At 41.8% G+C, this 14648-nt stretch overlaps 1 protein-coding gene across 2 annotated transcripts in view; it reads right to left on the reverse strand.

Annotated features, from left to right (window-relative positions):
• Window positions 1–336: 336 nt before the first annotated feature.
• Window positions 337–14648, reverse strand: part of RFTN1 (raftlin, lipid raft linker 1) — a 136835-nt gene continuing 122523 nt past the window's right edge. For both annotated transcript variants that reach the window (XM_032801132.2, XM_032801129.2), the window contains exons 7-9: window positions 14198–14301; window positions 12651–12732; window positions 337–1994 (exon numbers count right to left, since the gene is read on the reverse strand). In XM_032801132.2, coding sequence (XP_032657023.1) covers window positions 1542–1994; window positions 12651–12732; window positions 14198–14301 — 639 coding nt within the window. In that variant the 3' untranslated portion in view covers window positions 337–1541. The remainder of the gene's footprint in view (window positions 1995–12650; window positions 12733–14197; window positions 14302–14648) is intronic.

Here is a 14648-nt window from a genome sequence, read left to right on the forward strand (position 1 = left end):
TATTCAGCTATATCCTGTTGGACCAGATCCTGTGCTCCACTTAGGACTAAATCAAGAATTGCCTCTCTTGTTGGTTCCAGGACTAGCTGCTCAAAGAAGCTGTCATTTAAGGTGTCAAGAAACTTTATTGTTTATGGAGTTACTTTGTTTACAGAAAATGAAAAACAGAAGGTATTTTTTAAAAACACCATACAGGACTGCTTAACTAATTGTAAACCAGGACTCTAAGGGGATTGCTTATTAAGAAAAGAAAAGCTACTACATGTTACATTTTTAAGCAGACAAACTGTTTAAGAGTATATTCAAATATGATCTAAAAAAATTGTTACACGTACATTTTACTGTAAAAATTTTAATATACCTCCAAACATGAAAATGTTGACCATTTTACATCATAAAGTTTGCATGTCAGCTGAAAAACATAGTTAACTGTTGTAAAAGAAAGGTTTACTCATCAGGTTGTATTCTTCAGGGTCATTCAGTAGCTTTCACTGACATTTGCCTGGTAGCTATTTGATTAAAAAAAACAAACATCTTTCTTGTGACACACACTACTCCAGTTGATAAATGATGAAAAGTCACACAATGGCAGTTCTAGCAGATGGCAAGTGTATCCACTATTAGTGAATATGTACAATTAATGAGTTACATTTTACATGCAGTTTTCATTTTCTTTTCTATCTCTTGAAGCCCCAGCAAGCATTGCCAAAGGGCTGATTAGCAACCTAAAAATCCAGAACACCAAAATACGAGAATAGGGAATTGGAGGCATTATGTTAGAGCCATCTGCTTAACACACAACACACATTCATCAAGAGGTTTGTTTCCTCATCAGGTTCCACTTATGTACCTACAATATTCGCGGTCTGTTTATTGTTTTATATATCTGCAAGAGAAAACTAAATTCAAGAGAATATCAATGAGTAGATATGTTATGGAGATAAATACAGCTACAGCCACTTTATCAGACTTCCCAATTCCAGCCTCTGGTAAGCCTATATACCATTTTCTTGACAACACAAAACAATGACAAAATGACATGGTGCAATAATTGTTTCAGCAATGATACTTTGATAAAATTACTACATAAGGAAACTGACCAACAATGCTTCTCCTAAACTAATATGAAATACTGAATACAAACCTGTTTTTGTTAAGACAGTACAGAGCAGTTTAAATATCAGTGGTTTTTCTTGAGTCACAGAACAAGCCTGACTATGTTTTCACTCCCAACTTGGTAATCACAATACATTTCATCTCTACCTTTAAAACTAAGGACAGTAAAGCCAGTCCTAATCTCAGTAAAGTCAGTGGAAATGTTGCCATTAACTTATGTGGGAGCAAAAGTGGGCCTTACAGTTAGTTGAAACTTTAAGATGCCTGTGTATGTTAATTGGAGAGAATAAAATTGTATAGGGCACTTACAAAGCCAAATTAAAAGTTGTATTAAGCAATTAAATTAGTGAGGATGATTAGCAAAACTTGTCCTTTAGTTTGGCAAAAGATCTGCAAATCTTTCAGTAATCTTGAGATGCAGGTGATTAATTGCAGGAAGCATCTATGGCTCCAGCCCCACTGTCCCCATCCCCACTGTCAGTTATTAGAACACAGCTTCCTTCATGTGTTATCTGGTTCTCACAGTTGTCCGATGCATCATTGTGACTCAAGCACACTTCCACTTCTTTTTTATCAGTATCATGACTTGGATGCCATTTTTCTTCTGATTCCTCATGGCCATGGATAGTTATGGCTTTGTCCTCATGCATCTCAGATGTCTTGTCTATGATACTATCCAGTTGTTCATTCAAGACTGGTTTGCAGTTCCCAACATTTTCAATTGTTGACAATTGTGCTCCTAAGTTTCTTTTATTCTCTATAACTTCACACTCCTGTTTTTCTTCTGCTGTTTGTTTCTCCCTCGAACTTAGTTTAGCCTTGTTAGATTTCGTTGTCTGTTTGTTGTGCATCTCTTCTTTGGAGAACCTCCAGTGAAACTATAAATAAAAGATTTGAAAGTTAAAGGTCACTTTAAACATAAATAAAAACTCAAGTAAAAATTTGCTTTCTGAAACAATAATGGTTTAACTTCAGTTCAATGGTTGATCTAGTCAAAGGATCCAACCTCAAAATGTATATTGTATATGAGTACCCAGACTATTTAAAATTGTTATGTTTGTAGCTATTACACACATGTAGATACAACGCTTCTGTTCCTTTCTCTGTCTTTACTGCTTTGTATGCCTAATCGGTTTCTTGATGAAGGATATTTCAGTGCTGAGGTAATAACCCACAACATCCTAGCAGACATTCCAAACTGTTCTGAAAGCAAGAAAATGGAAAGCTGTGCTAATGTAGACAAACAGAGGAGGAGATCCTGGAGTATTACTCCAGTTTTTCAACAAGTTAGTAGCAGAAGTAACAAAGCCTGACTGAGAACACAAGCACACACATTCACCAAGTGTGTGAAGACAGCAACTCAGAAAATTTATAAATTCAGCTTTTAAGGTGCAATTCCACTGCTTGTTTTCTGACTAATTATCCTCCCTCTCAGATATGTGTAAGCATCTATACAAAGTGCACTATGTAGACAATGATTGAAAACCAAAATGTGAATGAGCTGGGCAAGAACAGTTTGATAAGAAAATCATTCAAGTATCGTCTATCATACAGAAAAGTTCTGTACTCCTATCCTATGTACTGTTTGGAATGTGCCACAAAAGAACTCTAAAGTGTTTTCTTTTTCAGAAGCCCACAGTTCCCACAGGACCAGCATTTGCAAGACTAAACCAGCACTTTGAAACTTTCAGGAAGTTTTCCAAGTCAGTCTGTGGACTAAAAAATTCCAAATGTATAATCTGATCTGCCTGTGCTAAGCCATACATACAGTGCAGAATCCAGAAGTGATTTTACAGTACAATGTTTTAAACACTGAGCATTTAAAAGACCAAGTGATAAACAGTGCAAGTAAGTAGCAAAACATCCTGAGCCGTTTGTACGAAAGTTTCTGGGGCAGAATGCACAAGGCCACCTCCTACAACGCACATCACAAGACTCATCATGACCACCATTTTGGATGATCTATGTTGACTAATGCTGAAGGCTACATTTTGACTAGCAATAAAAGTAACTATGGTCATAGAATTAAAATCAAAAGGGACCACCAGATCGTCTAGACTGTCCTCCAACATATCACAGGCCACCAAAACCACCTACCACTCGCATACTGAACCCAACAACTGAAATTAGCTCAAGGTACAGCCCTCAGGAGACTATTGCGTGCCACGGGCAAAGAATAGGAGAGACCGAGGCCCTGCAAGGGCAGGAAATTGATTGAGAGGTACGTAGATGAACCTGGCAGGCAATTTGGACCACATGCTCCAAAGGAAGATGAAAACCCCCCAAGACCACTGGATAATCAGCTGAATGTGAGCTCCCAGTGTGATGCTGTGGCCAAAAGAGCCAATGCAATCCTGGGATGGATAAACAGGGGAATCTCGAGAAAGAGTAAGAGCAGAGAGGTTACATTACATCTGTATTTGAGACTTGTGCACCCGTGCTGGAATATTGTTACTCCTTGGGGGATTCTGTGCACCTGCAGAAAACAGCCCTCCCTACAGAATTCTTGCTTTTCCCTGCAGAAAATGTCAGGGAAGCTGCGCTGTGGAGCTGGGGGAACCATGTGTGCAGTGTTTTGGGGGGATTACCCCTCAAACATTGCTGAGGCATGGGGGGGCACACAGGGTCATGTGCCACTGCCCGCCCTTTGTGCAGACACAGAACTGCCCAGCTCAGAGGCTGCGTCTTGGGCTCCGCTGACCCTGCAGCTGAATGCAGCCTCCTGGCTCCTAGTGCCAGTGGTGCTCCCCTTCCGTGTGCTGGGAGCCTTCCTATTTCCTGTGGAATGAGTACCCGCGGTGGGCTCGGTACAGGGGTCGGGGGAATGAAGGAATGGGGCTAAGGAGATTGGGGAGAGGCAGTGGGGAAGGAAGGGGGGTGGAATAGGCAGGCGGAGGGAAATGCGGGAGTGAGGGGTGGGGGATGGAGGAAAAAAAGGGCATCTCAGAGGGAAGTGGGAGCCTGACATGCTGTGACCCCTTGGCAGCAGCTGGGGTTCCCCCATTAAGCAAGCCTATCGAACCCGCACCCTGACAAGCCCTACTGCCATACACCCGGACCCCTCTGACAAGGCCTCCACCCCCAAACCCTCCTCCCACTGAGCCCCAACCAGCTGCACCTGGACCTCCACCCATCAAGCCCCACTCCCCCAGCACCCAGACCCCCCACCCCCAGGCTCCCCGCCAAGCCCCATCTCCCCACCCCCGCTGCATCCAGATCACCCACGGAGCTGTCTGCACCCAGATTGCCCCACACCTGAATCCCCCCATACTACACACCTGGCAAAGAGGGGCAGGAACCAGGGGTGTTTCTGGGGCAGGCCCAGCCCTTACACTGTGTCACGGTCAGGTGCAGCCTCACAGCCGAATCCCTGTACTGGGGGAGGTGGAGGCTTCAGGGTGATCTCCCACCTCAATGCAGCCAGTGACCTGTGCTCCTCACTACCATGCTTGAGCCACATTTATTTATTGACAAATAAAACTTGCAGAATTTTGTAGAATTTTAAAATATTGTGCATATAATTTTTAATTTTTTGGCACAGAATTCCCTTAGGCGTAATATTGTGTCCAGTATTAATTCCCACGATTCAAGAAGGATGTTGATAAATTGGAGAGGGTTCAAAGAAGAGCCACAAGAATGATTAAATGGTTAGAAAACGGGCTTTATGGTAATAGCCTCAAGGAGTTCATTCTATTTAGCTTATCAAAGAGAAGATTAAGGAGTGACTTGATTACAGCCATAAGTACCTACATGGGGAACAAATATTTCATAATGGGCTCAGTTGTCTAGCAGAGAAAGATATAACACATCCAATGGATGGAAGTTCGAGCTAGACAAATTCAGACTGGAAATAAGGTTTGAATGTACCAAGGGGTTGTGGTGGATTCTCCATCACTGACAGTTATTTTAATCAAGAATGGATGTTCTTCTAAAAGACATGCTCTTAGCATTATTTTGGGGATGTTCTGTGGCCTGTAGTATACAGGAGGCCAGACCATAATAGTCTCTTCTGGCCTTAAAATGTATGAATCTATTAAATCAGACCTATGGGAAAATTCCTTCCTGACCCCACATATGGCGATCAGTTAGCTCCTGAGCAAGAACCAGCCAGCCAAGCACCTAAGAGCATTGGCCAACTCCATTCAGTGTCCCATCTCCAGCTGTGACCATCTCTGATGCTTCAGAGGGATGAAAAGAATAAAGAAACAATGGGGAGGAGAGAATCCCTTCCTGACCTCTAATAGGTGTAATGTGCTTATAATGTCTGAAAATTACTCAGAGGACAAAGGATTTATCTGTCTCATCCCTGAAGGAAAAGTTCACCTTCCCAAGCAAAGTCAGCCTAAACTTTCAAGTAGTTAGTTACTTCACCATTTAAACAAATTGCCTCACCAATTTGCCAGCACTCAGGTTCTGCTCTGCATCGTGTTGCATGCCAAGAGCTGGACCCTCACCTGCCGGCTGTGAAAAACTCAGCAGCAGCTCCTATCGGGACCTGGGCAGATCCAGGAAGTGGGACGAACCCATCACCTGAGGGCTCACCAGCAGGGAGGGTAAACTAAGGAGTCGGGAGAGAAGGGAGGGAATCCAGGAGGGTCAGGTTGATGAGGGGAGGGTTCCCTTGAGGGCCCTTGGAAGGTTGGGCTGGTGAGGGGCGCTTTGCTTCACACATTTGCAGTTCTTCTGGCACCCATGCTTTCCATACTACATAAAATATAGGAGGCTGTGGACCTTTTCTGGCTGTCCAGATAGAGTCCAGAAGTCATTTTCCCAGTGCTACAGGTCTATACCAGAGACCACCAAGAGGATAGCTCATGATCACAAATCTTTTGCCCTCCTTATCAATCTGATGCAAGAGGACCACCCAAACCCATATCTTAGAGAAAAAACCTTTACCAAACCAAGTTTTGAAAACCAGCCTTCCATTTTGCATCTATAGTTCTAAGCCCACAAACAACGTGAGCACAAAGTCTGCCATTTGTGATCCTATTGTGCTCACAGATAAGGTAGTTGTGTAAATCCTGTATGTTATACCCACAATTAATTGCACATGCAATTGCTTGCAAGCATACAGAGGCATGCTTGAGACTCTTACTTCATAACGCTGAAGTAATGCTCCAGCTGGCCAAACTCTGAGGGAGCAAAAAATCCCCTAGCAGTAGCTAGATTTAGCCTATATTCTTTTATGTTTTGAGTCTAGATGTCGTTCACCAAATGTATCTTGCATAAAAATATATTAAAGAGAACACCACAGTTTTTTAACTTGAGTGTCTAAATTTAGACACTTGAAAAAAGTGTCCTGATTTTCAGAGGTGCTGAGCACCCATAATTGTCATTTAGATCATTTGAAGTTTTCCGTGAGTAGAGGCTGCATATCAGGCCCAAAATGTTAAAAAGCTTCTTCTGAACTAGGGTCAGCCTTTACGGGTTTAATGTCCATGAAGCCTAATTTCTGCTGAAATGAGCCTTGATTTTGTCTCAAGAAACAGCAGATAAACTTTGAGTAATTAGATTAAATCTTCAGCCTGTGATGGGGCAATGAGAGGCACAGTTATCACAGTCTTACTGCAGAGTTTTTACAATTCCTTATACGTTTCCTTTCTGTTCAGCTGGCTGCATTGCACAGCACCTTACTAGTTCATACGAAGGATTTAGTTTCCACCACTGCAATTTCATTTTAATCTTATCAGCACCACACATTTTCCCCCTCCAAGTGTTTATCTACAAAAAAGTTTTAAACGTGTTGTAATCAAAAATTAAATAAAGCTATCAGATCTTAGTGCCTATGCTTTTGTGTTGTTCAGAAGGCTTAGCAACTGATTCAAATGTAAGGTGGTTTATGTCAGGCGTTTATCAGCAGCTGAATAACAATGACAGCTTTTTTATAGAACTATTATGAATTTGGATGATTTTACCTCTCCCATATTTTTCTTGAACCTTTGACTGAAAACCATCATATTTTATTACTTGTATTTTTGTACTACATTTATTTCAAACTTCCTGCATGTAAATAATCTTTTATCAATAGACATTTGTAAAATTTGAATGAATCTTTTCAATGGTATATATAAAAATAATCTTTCCAGTCACATTTGTTGGTTTGCAGCTGCCACTACCATTGACTCATTAGTTATGGATGTACCTATTTGAATTTATACTAATATCTATTATAGGTTCCCATCCTCTTCATTAAACTTCACAAAGCAAAGATAAGCACTGCCCATGATGATAACCACCCCAACCCTCAGCCCAGCTCCTCCTAAAAAGCCTGAGAAAGACAGGCTTTGCAGCATGCCTAGGAGAGTAATAAATCTGGGCTCTGGTTAACCAAGAAGCAGAGATGAATTCCAACATAAAGGACACCATGCCAGCAACTTACTCTTGCTTATATTAAGGGGGATCCAGCTTGAGCATCTTTGCTGATCTCACCGGTGGCGACAGTGAGCAGCTAATAGTGGAGTTTCCAGGACGGAGTTTGGGGGATTTGCTTTATAAGTACAGATTTGACTCAGCAACAAGGATAATGAGTCATCAGCTAGTCTGATAGTCATCAGTGGTCTGCAATGGATGTGCCATCTTCTGCTTCCTGCCTGAACAGAGAGGAGACTTTGTCTGTATGAAGTGCAAGCTAATAGCCATGATGGAGGTGAAGGTTTGTGGTCTTGAGGAACACCTGACTACCTTGCAAAGCATCAAGGATACGGAGGATTTTCTGGTCAATACTACAGCAAATCCCACAGGGGATGGTAACAGAATCAGGTGACAAGAGCAGACAAGGAAATGAAGATAGGAAATTTGTCACCACCAGAGGCAGGAGATCCCAAAGGCCATCTTCACAGCTGGATATATCAAATCACTATTACGTGCTGAGTAAGACATCTGAAAAGAACAACCAGCAAGACCCAGTTGGAGCAAAGGACCTACAGACAGCAGAGAAAAGAGCTGAGAACTGTTGTCCAGCTCAAACTAGATGGACTCAGACAAGTTCAAGAGAGCATATCCACAACTGGCCAGAGAGCAAGACAATCCTGAATGGGGATTACATGCTAAAGAGAATGGAAAGGACATTTTGCAAAGGCTAGAAGGACAGCAAGACAATTTGTTGTTGCCTTCCAGGAGCAAAGACAAGGGACATCACCACAGGAATAAACAAAATTCTGAAGTTGACAGGAGAGATTCTTTAGGTGGTGATCCACATTGGTGCCAATGACACTATATCTGGCACTATTCCAGAGATCCTGGAAGACTTCAGCGATCTAGGAAGGGAACTGAAGGAGAGAAATATCCAGACTCTGGGAATCCTTCCTATGCCTCAAGTGAGAGAAGAAAGAGGATACCAGAGGTGAACAATTGGTTAAGTAAGTGGTGTAGGGGAGAAGGTTTTGTGGAACATTGGGGTAGAAATGGTACTAATCTCCTGGGTGACAGACCAGCAAGGGTATCTCAGAGGGCTTTAAACTAACCATGAAAGGCAGAGGGTGTTAATGGAGCAATCATGGTGCCAACACCCAAATATGTAAACCAGTCACATGGTGTCATGCATATGACAAATCCAAGTACAAAGGGTCTTGTAAGGGACACATTTTTAATCATCTACATTCTGATGCTAGAAGCCCAAATTACAAACAAGAGGAGTTGGAAATGCTCATATTTGAGAAGAAATATGATATGGTTGGTATTACTAGAACTTGTGGGATGGTTCATGTGATTGGAACATTAAAACTGATGGTTACAACTTATTCCATAGAAATAGAGGGAAAAAGAGGAAGGGGTAGCACTTTACATCGAAGACACAGGAGACTGGAGTATTACCCAAGGACCTCTTGATGCCATCTGGCATAGGGCACAGGAGATGCACAGAGTTTTACATGGATCCCCTGCATCAGGTATGCACATAATAATTCACCAAAGGGTGGTAGATGAGGTCTCTATGGACAGCCAGTAGTCCACTGATGATCATAATCATTTTGAAATGCATGTACAGTTAATATTTAAGGAGCTAGGTATCTTTAATAGGAGTTATGTTCTCAAAGCCTAGGCCTTAAGGCAGGTAACCAGATGATGTGACTCAGACTGGTTCCTTCCAGACAGGATGTAATTAATGGTTATCTTCCTGTCTGGGCATTGTGTATTGTCCATGGCACAATACAGATCTATTTGCATCTGGTGCCAAAATGCTAATCAAGGGATAGTGAAATCTTCGAGAGAGGAAATTTACAAGAAGAAATAAAACAGCAGGAGGAGGATCCTGTTTATGCGTAAAGAGAGTTAATTGTTGGAGTATATGTGGGGGGCGCAGGTACCCCCCCCCACGCACCCTTCACTGAGGAGGCAAGCTGGCAGTGTGACTTGTCTCACAAACAGAAGATCACAACTGAGCCTGGCTGTAAAATGCTGGGAGGACTTTGGGATGAGCTTTGCTATATAAGACAGGAAAGTAACTTGTTAAATAAACCTAGGTTCTAGAATGCAAGTTATGAAATTATTTTATATGTAACTATTTGTTTCCAATATTCCTATTTGCCATCATTTGAATCTCTTCTCTTCGTTAAATAAACTTTTGCTTGTTTTCCCTATAAATATATCTAAGGGCTTGGCGACACTCGAAACTCCAAAGCGCTGCTGTGGGAGCGCTGCCGCGGCAGTGCTTTGAAGTGTGAGTGTAGTTGCGGCGCCAGCGCTGGGAGAGAGCTCTCCCAGCGCTGCAGGTACTCCACCTCCCTGTGGGGATTTGCTTGCAGCACTGGGAGCTGCGCTCCCAGCGCTGTGGCACTGTTTACACTGGCGCTTTGCAGCGCTGTAACTTGCTGCGCTCAGGGGTGTGTTTTTTCACAACCCTGAGCAAGAAAGTTGCAGTGCTGTAAAGCGCCAGTGTAGCTAAGGACTAAGTGCTGCATGTTAAATGGAACTGTGATCTGAGGTGAAACTGGTAAGCTGGAGTGCTCTGTTTCTTTGGGAGCAGCAAATTTGTGAACTCTGTGAGTGTCCAATGGATCAAGGGCTAGACACTCCTGGGGGACGCTTGGAGGGCTCGTCAGTTGGAGTGTGCCCATCACAGACCAGCAGAGGGCCAGCGGTGCCTGCCTCGGCTGAGAGAGGAGTGCTTGTGTTGCCCAGGGCTGATGGAGTCAGGGAGTTGACACATAACAGACCCAGATAAGGCTTCTTCGTGCTAAGCACAGGTGGTAGTGAGGTGCCTCCCAATCGTGGGTAGCCTTTGGAAGTGTTACACTGAATCATAGAGGATTCAGAATCACAGGACCTTGAAAGCTTATAAATTAAAGTTCTAACTAGTAAAACCAAAGATGGGCTACTGGGAGGCATGTGTTACCAGTCACCAAGTTCCACTAGTGAGCAGGATGCACTGCTCCTTAGGCATCTGCCCATAAAGGGTAGAAGGAAAAAATGCGTTATCATGGGTGACTTCAGCCTGGGGGATACTGGCTGGACATCTCATGTAACCAGTAAAAAAATGTCCTTAAAGTTTCTAAACATTAATAACTGATGATTTCTTAACAGAAATTCCTGAAACCAAAATGATGGGGTGAGGGAACTCAATACTGGATGTCATTCTGATGGCCAAAGATGATTTAACAGCTGGCCTAAAAATCAGTGGTTGCCTAGATACTAGTGATCATGATCTGATTATATTTACTTTGTGCAAACAGAATATGGCACCAGCTAGTAATATGTTTATCTGGAACTTTAAGAGGTCCACCTTTCCAAAGAATAAGGCAATTAATTGTCAGTATAACTGACTGGGAATATAAATTTAAAATGGGAAGTGTTAACAAAAATTGGTAATTGATCAAGAACATCCTACTGGATGCCCAACAGCCACGAAAAAGGTTATCCTGGGCAACAAATCATCCTGGTTAAAAGCAGTCCACATGGTGGGGCTACCCCTGAAACTGTAGACCCTGGGAGCCCTGGCAGTAGCACAGTGAAACTGACAGTCTTATCAGTTTTGATGCTGCTAGCAATAGTGATGAAACTGACAAGACTGTCAATTTTACTCAGTAGCTGTCTGAGACTGGGGAGCAGATTTCACTTTGGAAACTCCATATGTCAGTGATTCTGAAACAAATTTGGGGGGGGACTTCTGGTTCATAGTAAATAAAAAACAAACTGAATTACTTCCCATTCAGAATGAAATCAAATTTTAAAACTGCAAAATTTCCTGTGAACTGGAAATCCTGTGATTTGGCCAGCTCTACTCCTAATGTCCAACTCCACTTTAATAAGCAGGCTCAACATTCTGCGCTAGCTGAACTTCTGAATGGTCTCAAGGTGTCAACCCATTGCATTGGTAACTAATGTTAGTGTAGCTGCAGTACATAGAGCAGGAAAAAAACGTAGGCAACACTAGTAGCTTCTTTATCCTCTGATGGCTTGCTTTCACTAGATGGGTTGTATTTCATCTTCATATTTCACTTGTTTGGCTCCTTTGCATGCAGGTTGGGAAAGGTGAAACGCATGTGAACAAGACCTGCTGGTCGGCAATCTGCCATTTTTTGCCTTGTACAAAATCTCTATATTTTCTCCTACCTTTTAAAGTGTGACATGTTTGGGCCAGGCTTTCTGCCTGCTGCTCATTTAATAAAGGGAAGTGAAACACTTCAGGGAAGTGTGAATAAAATTAAGATTCACTGATACCTGTCAGCTGCATGCTCCATTAACTCTAGCTTGGTTTGGTTACTTTTTATAGCAGGGGGTCGGCAGCCTTTCAGAAGTCGTGTGCCGAGTCTTCATTTATTCACTCTAATTTAAGGTTTCGTGTGCCAGTCATACATTTTAACATTTTTTGAAGGTCTCTTTCTATAAGTTTATAATATATAACTAAACTATTGTTGCATGTAAAGTAAATAAGGGTTTTAAAATGTTTAAGAAGCTTCATTTAAAATTAAATTAAAATGCAGAGCCCCCTGGACTGGTGACCAGAACCCAGGCAGTGTGAGTGTCACTGAGGTTGCCTACCCCTGTTTTATAGGTTAGTGAAATTCTCCCAATCTCATATGTTAGTATTTATTTATATTACAGAAGCACCTAGAAGCTCCAACTGAGATTAAGACCACACTCTACTAGACAGTCCTCTGCCCCCAAAAGTTTACAATCTTAATGGATAAGGCAGACAAAAGGTGGGAGAAAGGAAATATTATGGTCCCCATCGTACAAATCATGAACACGGGCAGAGAGAGAGGTAAAGTGACTTGCCCAAGATCACATAGGAAGTCTGTGGCACAGCTAGGAATTGAGCCTTCATCTCCTAAATCCCACTCCAATTCCTCACTGTGTTTACTGGACCACATAGTCTCCAGCTCCCTCCAATGGAAGGAAGAGTGATGGACAGAACAAGTCCTTTGAGTATTTTGTTATTTCCTTGCATTAATAGTTCACATCAGAGTTCTAAAGTGTTCTGATAATATTCAGCAAACCTTCTAAGCCATTAGAAATGTTGAAACTGCTGTGGAAAATCAATTAGAGTATTAGAGTATTGCCACGATAAACGTACACAGGAATTCAGGGTCATTTACCTTAGATTCTTTCTTCTTTGCTTTCTGGGGTAGAGAGGGTCTCTGAAGAAAGACAATCTGCTTAGTGGCTAAATTCCCCTCCCTGTAAAACATAATCCTGAAAATCAGTCAAGCTCATACAAAGTAGGATTCAAAATCCAAGAAATATCTCAGTCATTTGCTTAAACTGGGCAAAAGAGAACCACCAGAAATGAGCGAAACATCTGACTGTCTCAAGTGTGTATGGATAGAATGGTATTTGTTGGGAAGCATCAGCCTAATTTAGGCTCATGTCTAAAATCCCAGTTCAGTCGCTGATGTTTTTTTCTGCCAAACGTTTTAGAATTCAACTATCAACACAGAATAAAATTTTTGAAAAAAAATCAGTCTATGTGACATGCACTATAATCTTTATGTGCACTACAATGTCAATTACACATTGCAGTGTGCTTTTCCTAGCCAAGCAATAAGAGCTGACAGATTCAGCAATAGTGATAGCACTGATTAATGCACAGCTCGGGCGTGTAGTGAAGCACAAGGCAAAGCCAAATGCCTGCATCACTCAGGCTGGGCGTTAATCAGCACTAACGACCAATCTGAAGCATTTTATGGAGGCAATCATAAAATGGTTCACAGAAAGGAGTGGAAAGAAGGGAGGACAAAGCACAATGTTACAAAAGGGGATTAAAAATCCTTATTTGTGATTTTTCATCCACTGATTTATTCAAAAGTGTATGAAAAACATTAGATTAGAATAACTCCTTCCACTGGTTTTCCCAGCATGTTTGGTCTTTATAGACTGTAAGAATTCAAGGACAGGAATTGTCTTCATCTGTGTCTCATACACCACTGGGCACAATATTGGCGCTTCAATAAAGAACAACTTGGCATGTTGATCTATTTTTTTAATTCATGACTGATGAAGAACCCTATTTGAATAGCAGTTCCGGAATCTGCAGTAGTAAGGATCAACTGCTGTCACATGCCTGTATTTTTAGCCAGTCTCTATTAAGAATGTTTTAAAACTATTTACATTTCTATTAATATAATTATGCTTATGATGCAAAAGTAGATATAAAAATGATGAAAACCCACCAACAAAGGAAATTCCAATTGAAGGCTACTACAGTATTATCAGTGTTATTTCACCCACTTTTGCTGAGCTACTGCAACAAATGATGTGTAACACCACACACTGTTCTGATAGCTACTGGTGAAAGACAACATGTCAACATGTCTACTGCTAGGCCACACCACTCTACAAATGTGACCACCATTAGTTAGTTTATTTTTTAAATGGAGCTAAGAACTTACACCTGCAACCCGGCACGCCACATACAAGTCTGGCAGCAGCCCCACCCCCTTCCTGCCCAGCAAGATTCATGGCAGGGCTGAGGTGGGGACAGAAATGCTCAGACTGGCCCAGCGGCAGCTGCAATGTGGCTTTCCTGGACAGTTTACTACACATGTGCAGGGAACTATATGCTAGGAGAATGGGGAGCTGTTAGCACAAACTATCACGCTGATACAGAGGCTTCCTTAACCAAAATGTAGTGCCCACACAATACCTGTTTGTCTTTACAATTGGAGTAGGAAGCACACAAGTCAGCTGCCAACCGTATACCGCGAGAGAGTTCAACAGTGGAATATAATCTGTCTGCACTTCAACTCCCTGGGGAAGAAAAATCAACAGTTAGGATTATCGCTTGATGGGTGACAATTTTTAAAATGGTGTTTTGTGTTGTTGTTTCTTTACAAAGTTAGATCATTTTCGCAAGCTAAGAAAAGCAGGAAGGAAAATATTTGAAAACGCAAGATATGTAGGATCATTCTCCAGTTTTTGCTGAAGAGTTAAATATATTTGTTTAAACAGCGCAAATATGCAATTTCTTTTTGGTCTCTAAACCATCCATGTGACAGCTGATGAATCAGAAAAACAGGGCTAATTCATTTTGTTTTATCAGCGCTCCCTTGGATAAGTGGCCTCCTGCAATTTTCATTGAAAAAACGAAGAATTAC

The sequence above is a fragment of the Chelonoidis abingdonii genome, chromosome 2 (genome assembly GCF_003597395.2).
Source record: "Chelonoidis abingdonii isolate Lonesome George chromosome 2, CheloAbing_2.0, whole genome shotgun sequence".
Taxonomy (NCBI): domain Eukaryota; kingdom Metazoa; phylum Chordata; order Testudines; family Testudinidae; genus Chelonoidis; species Chelonoidis abingdonii.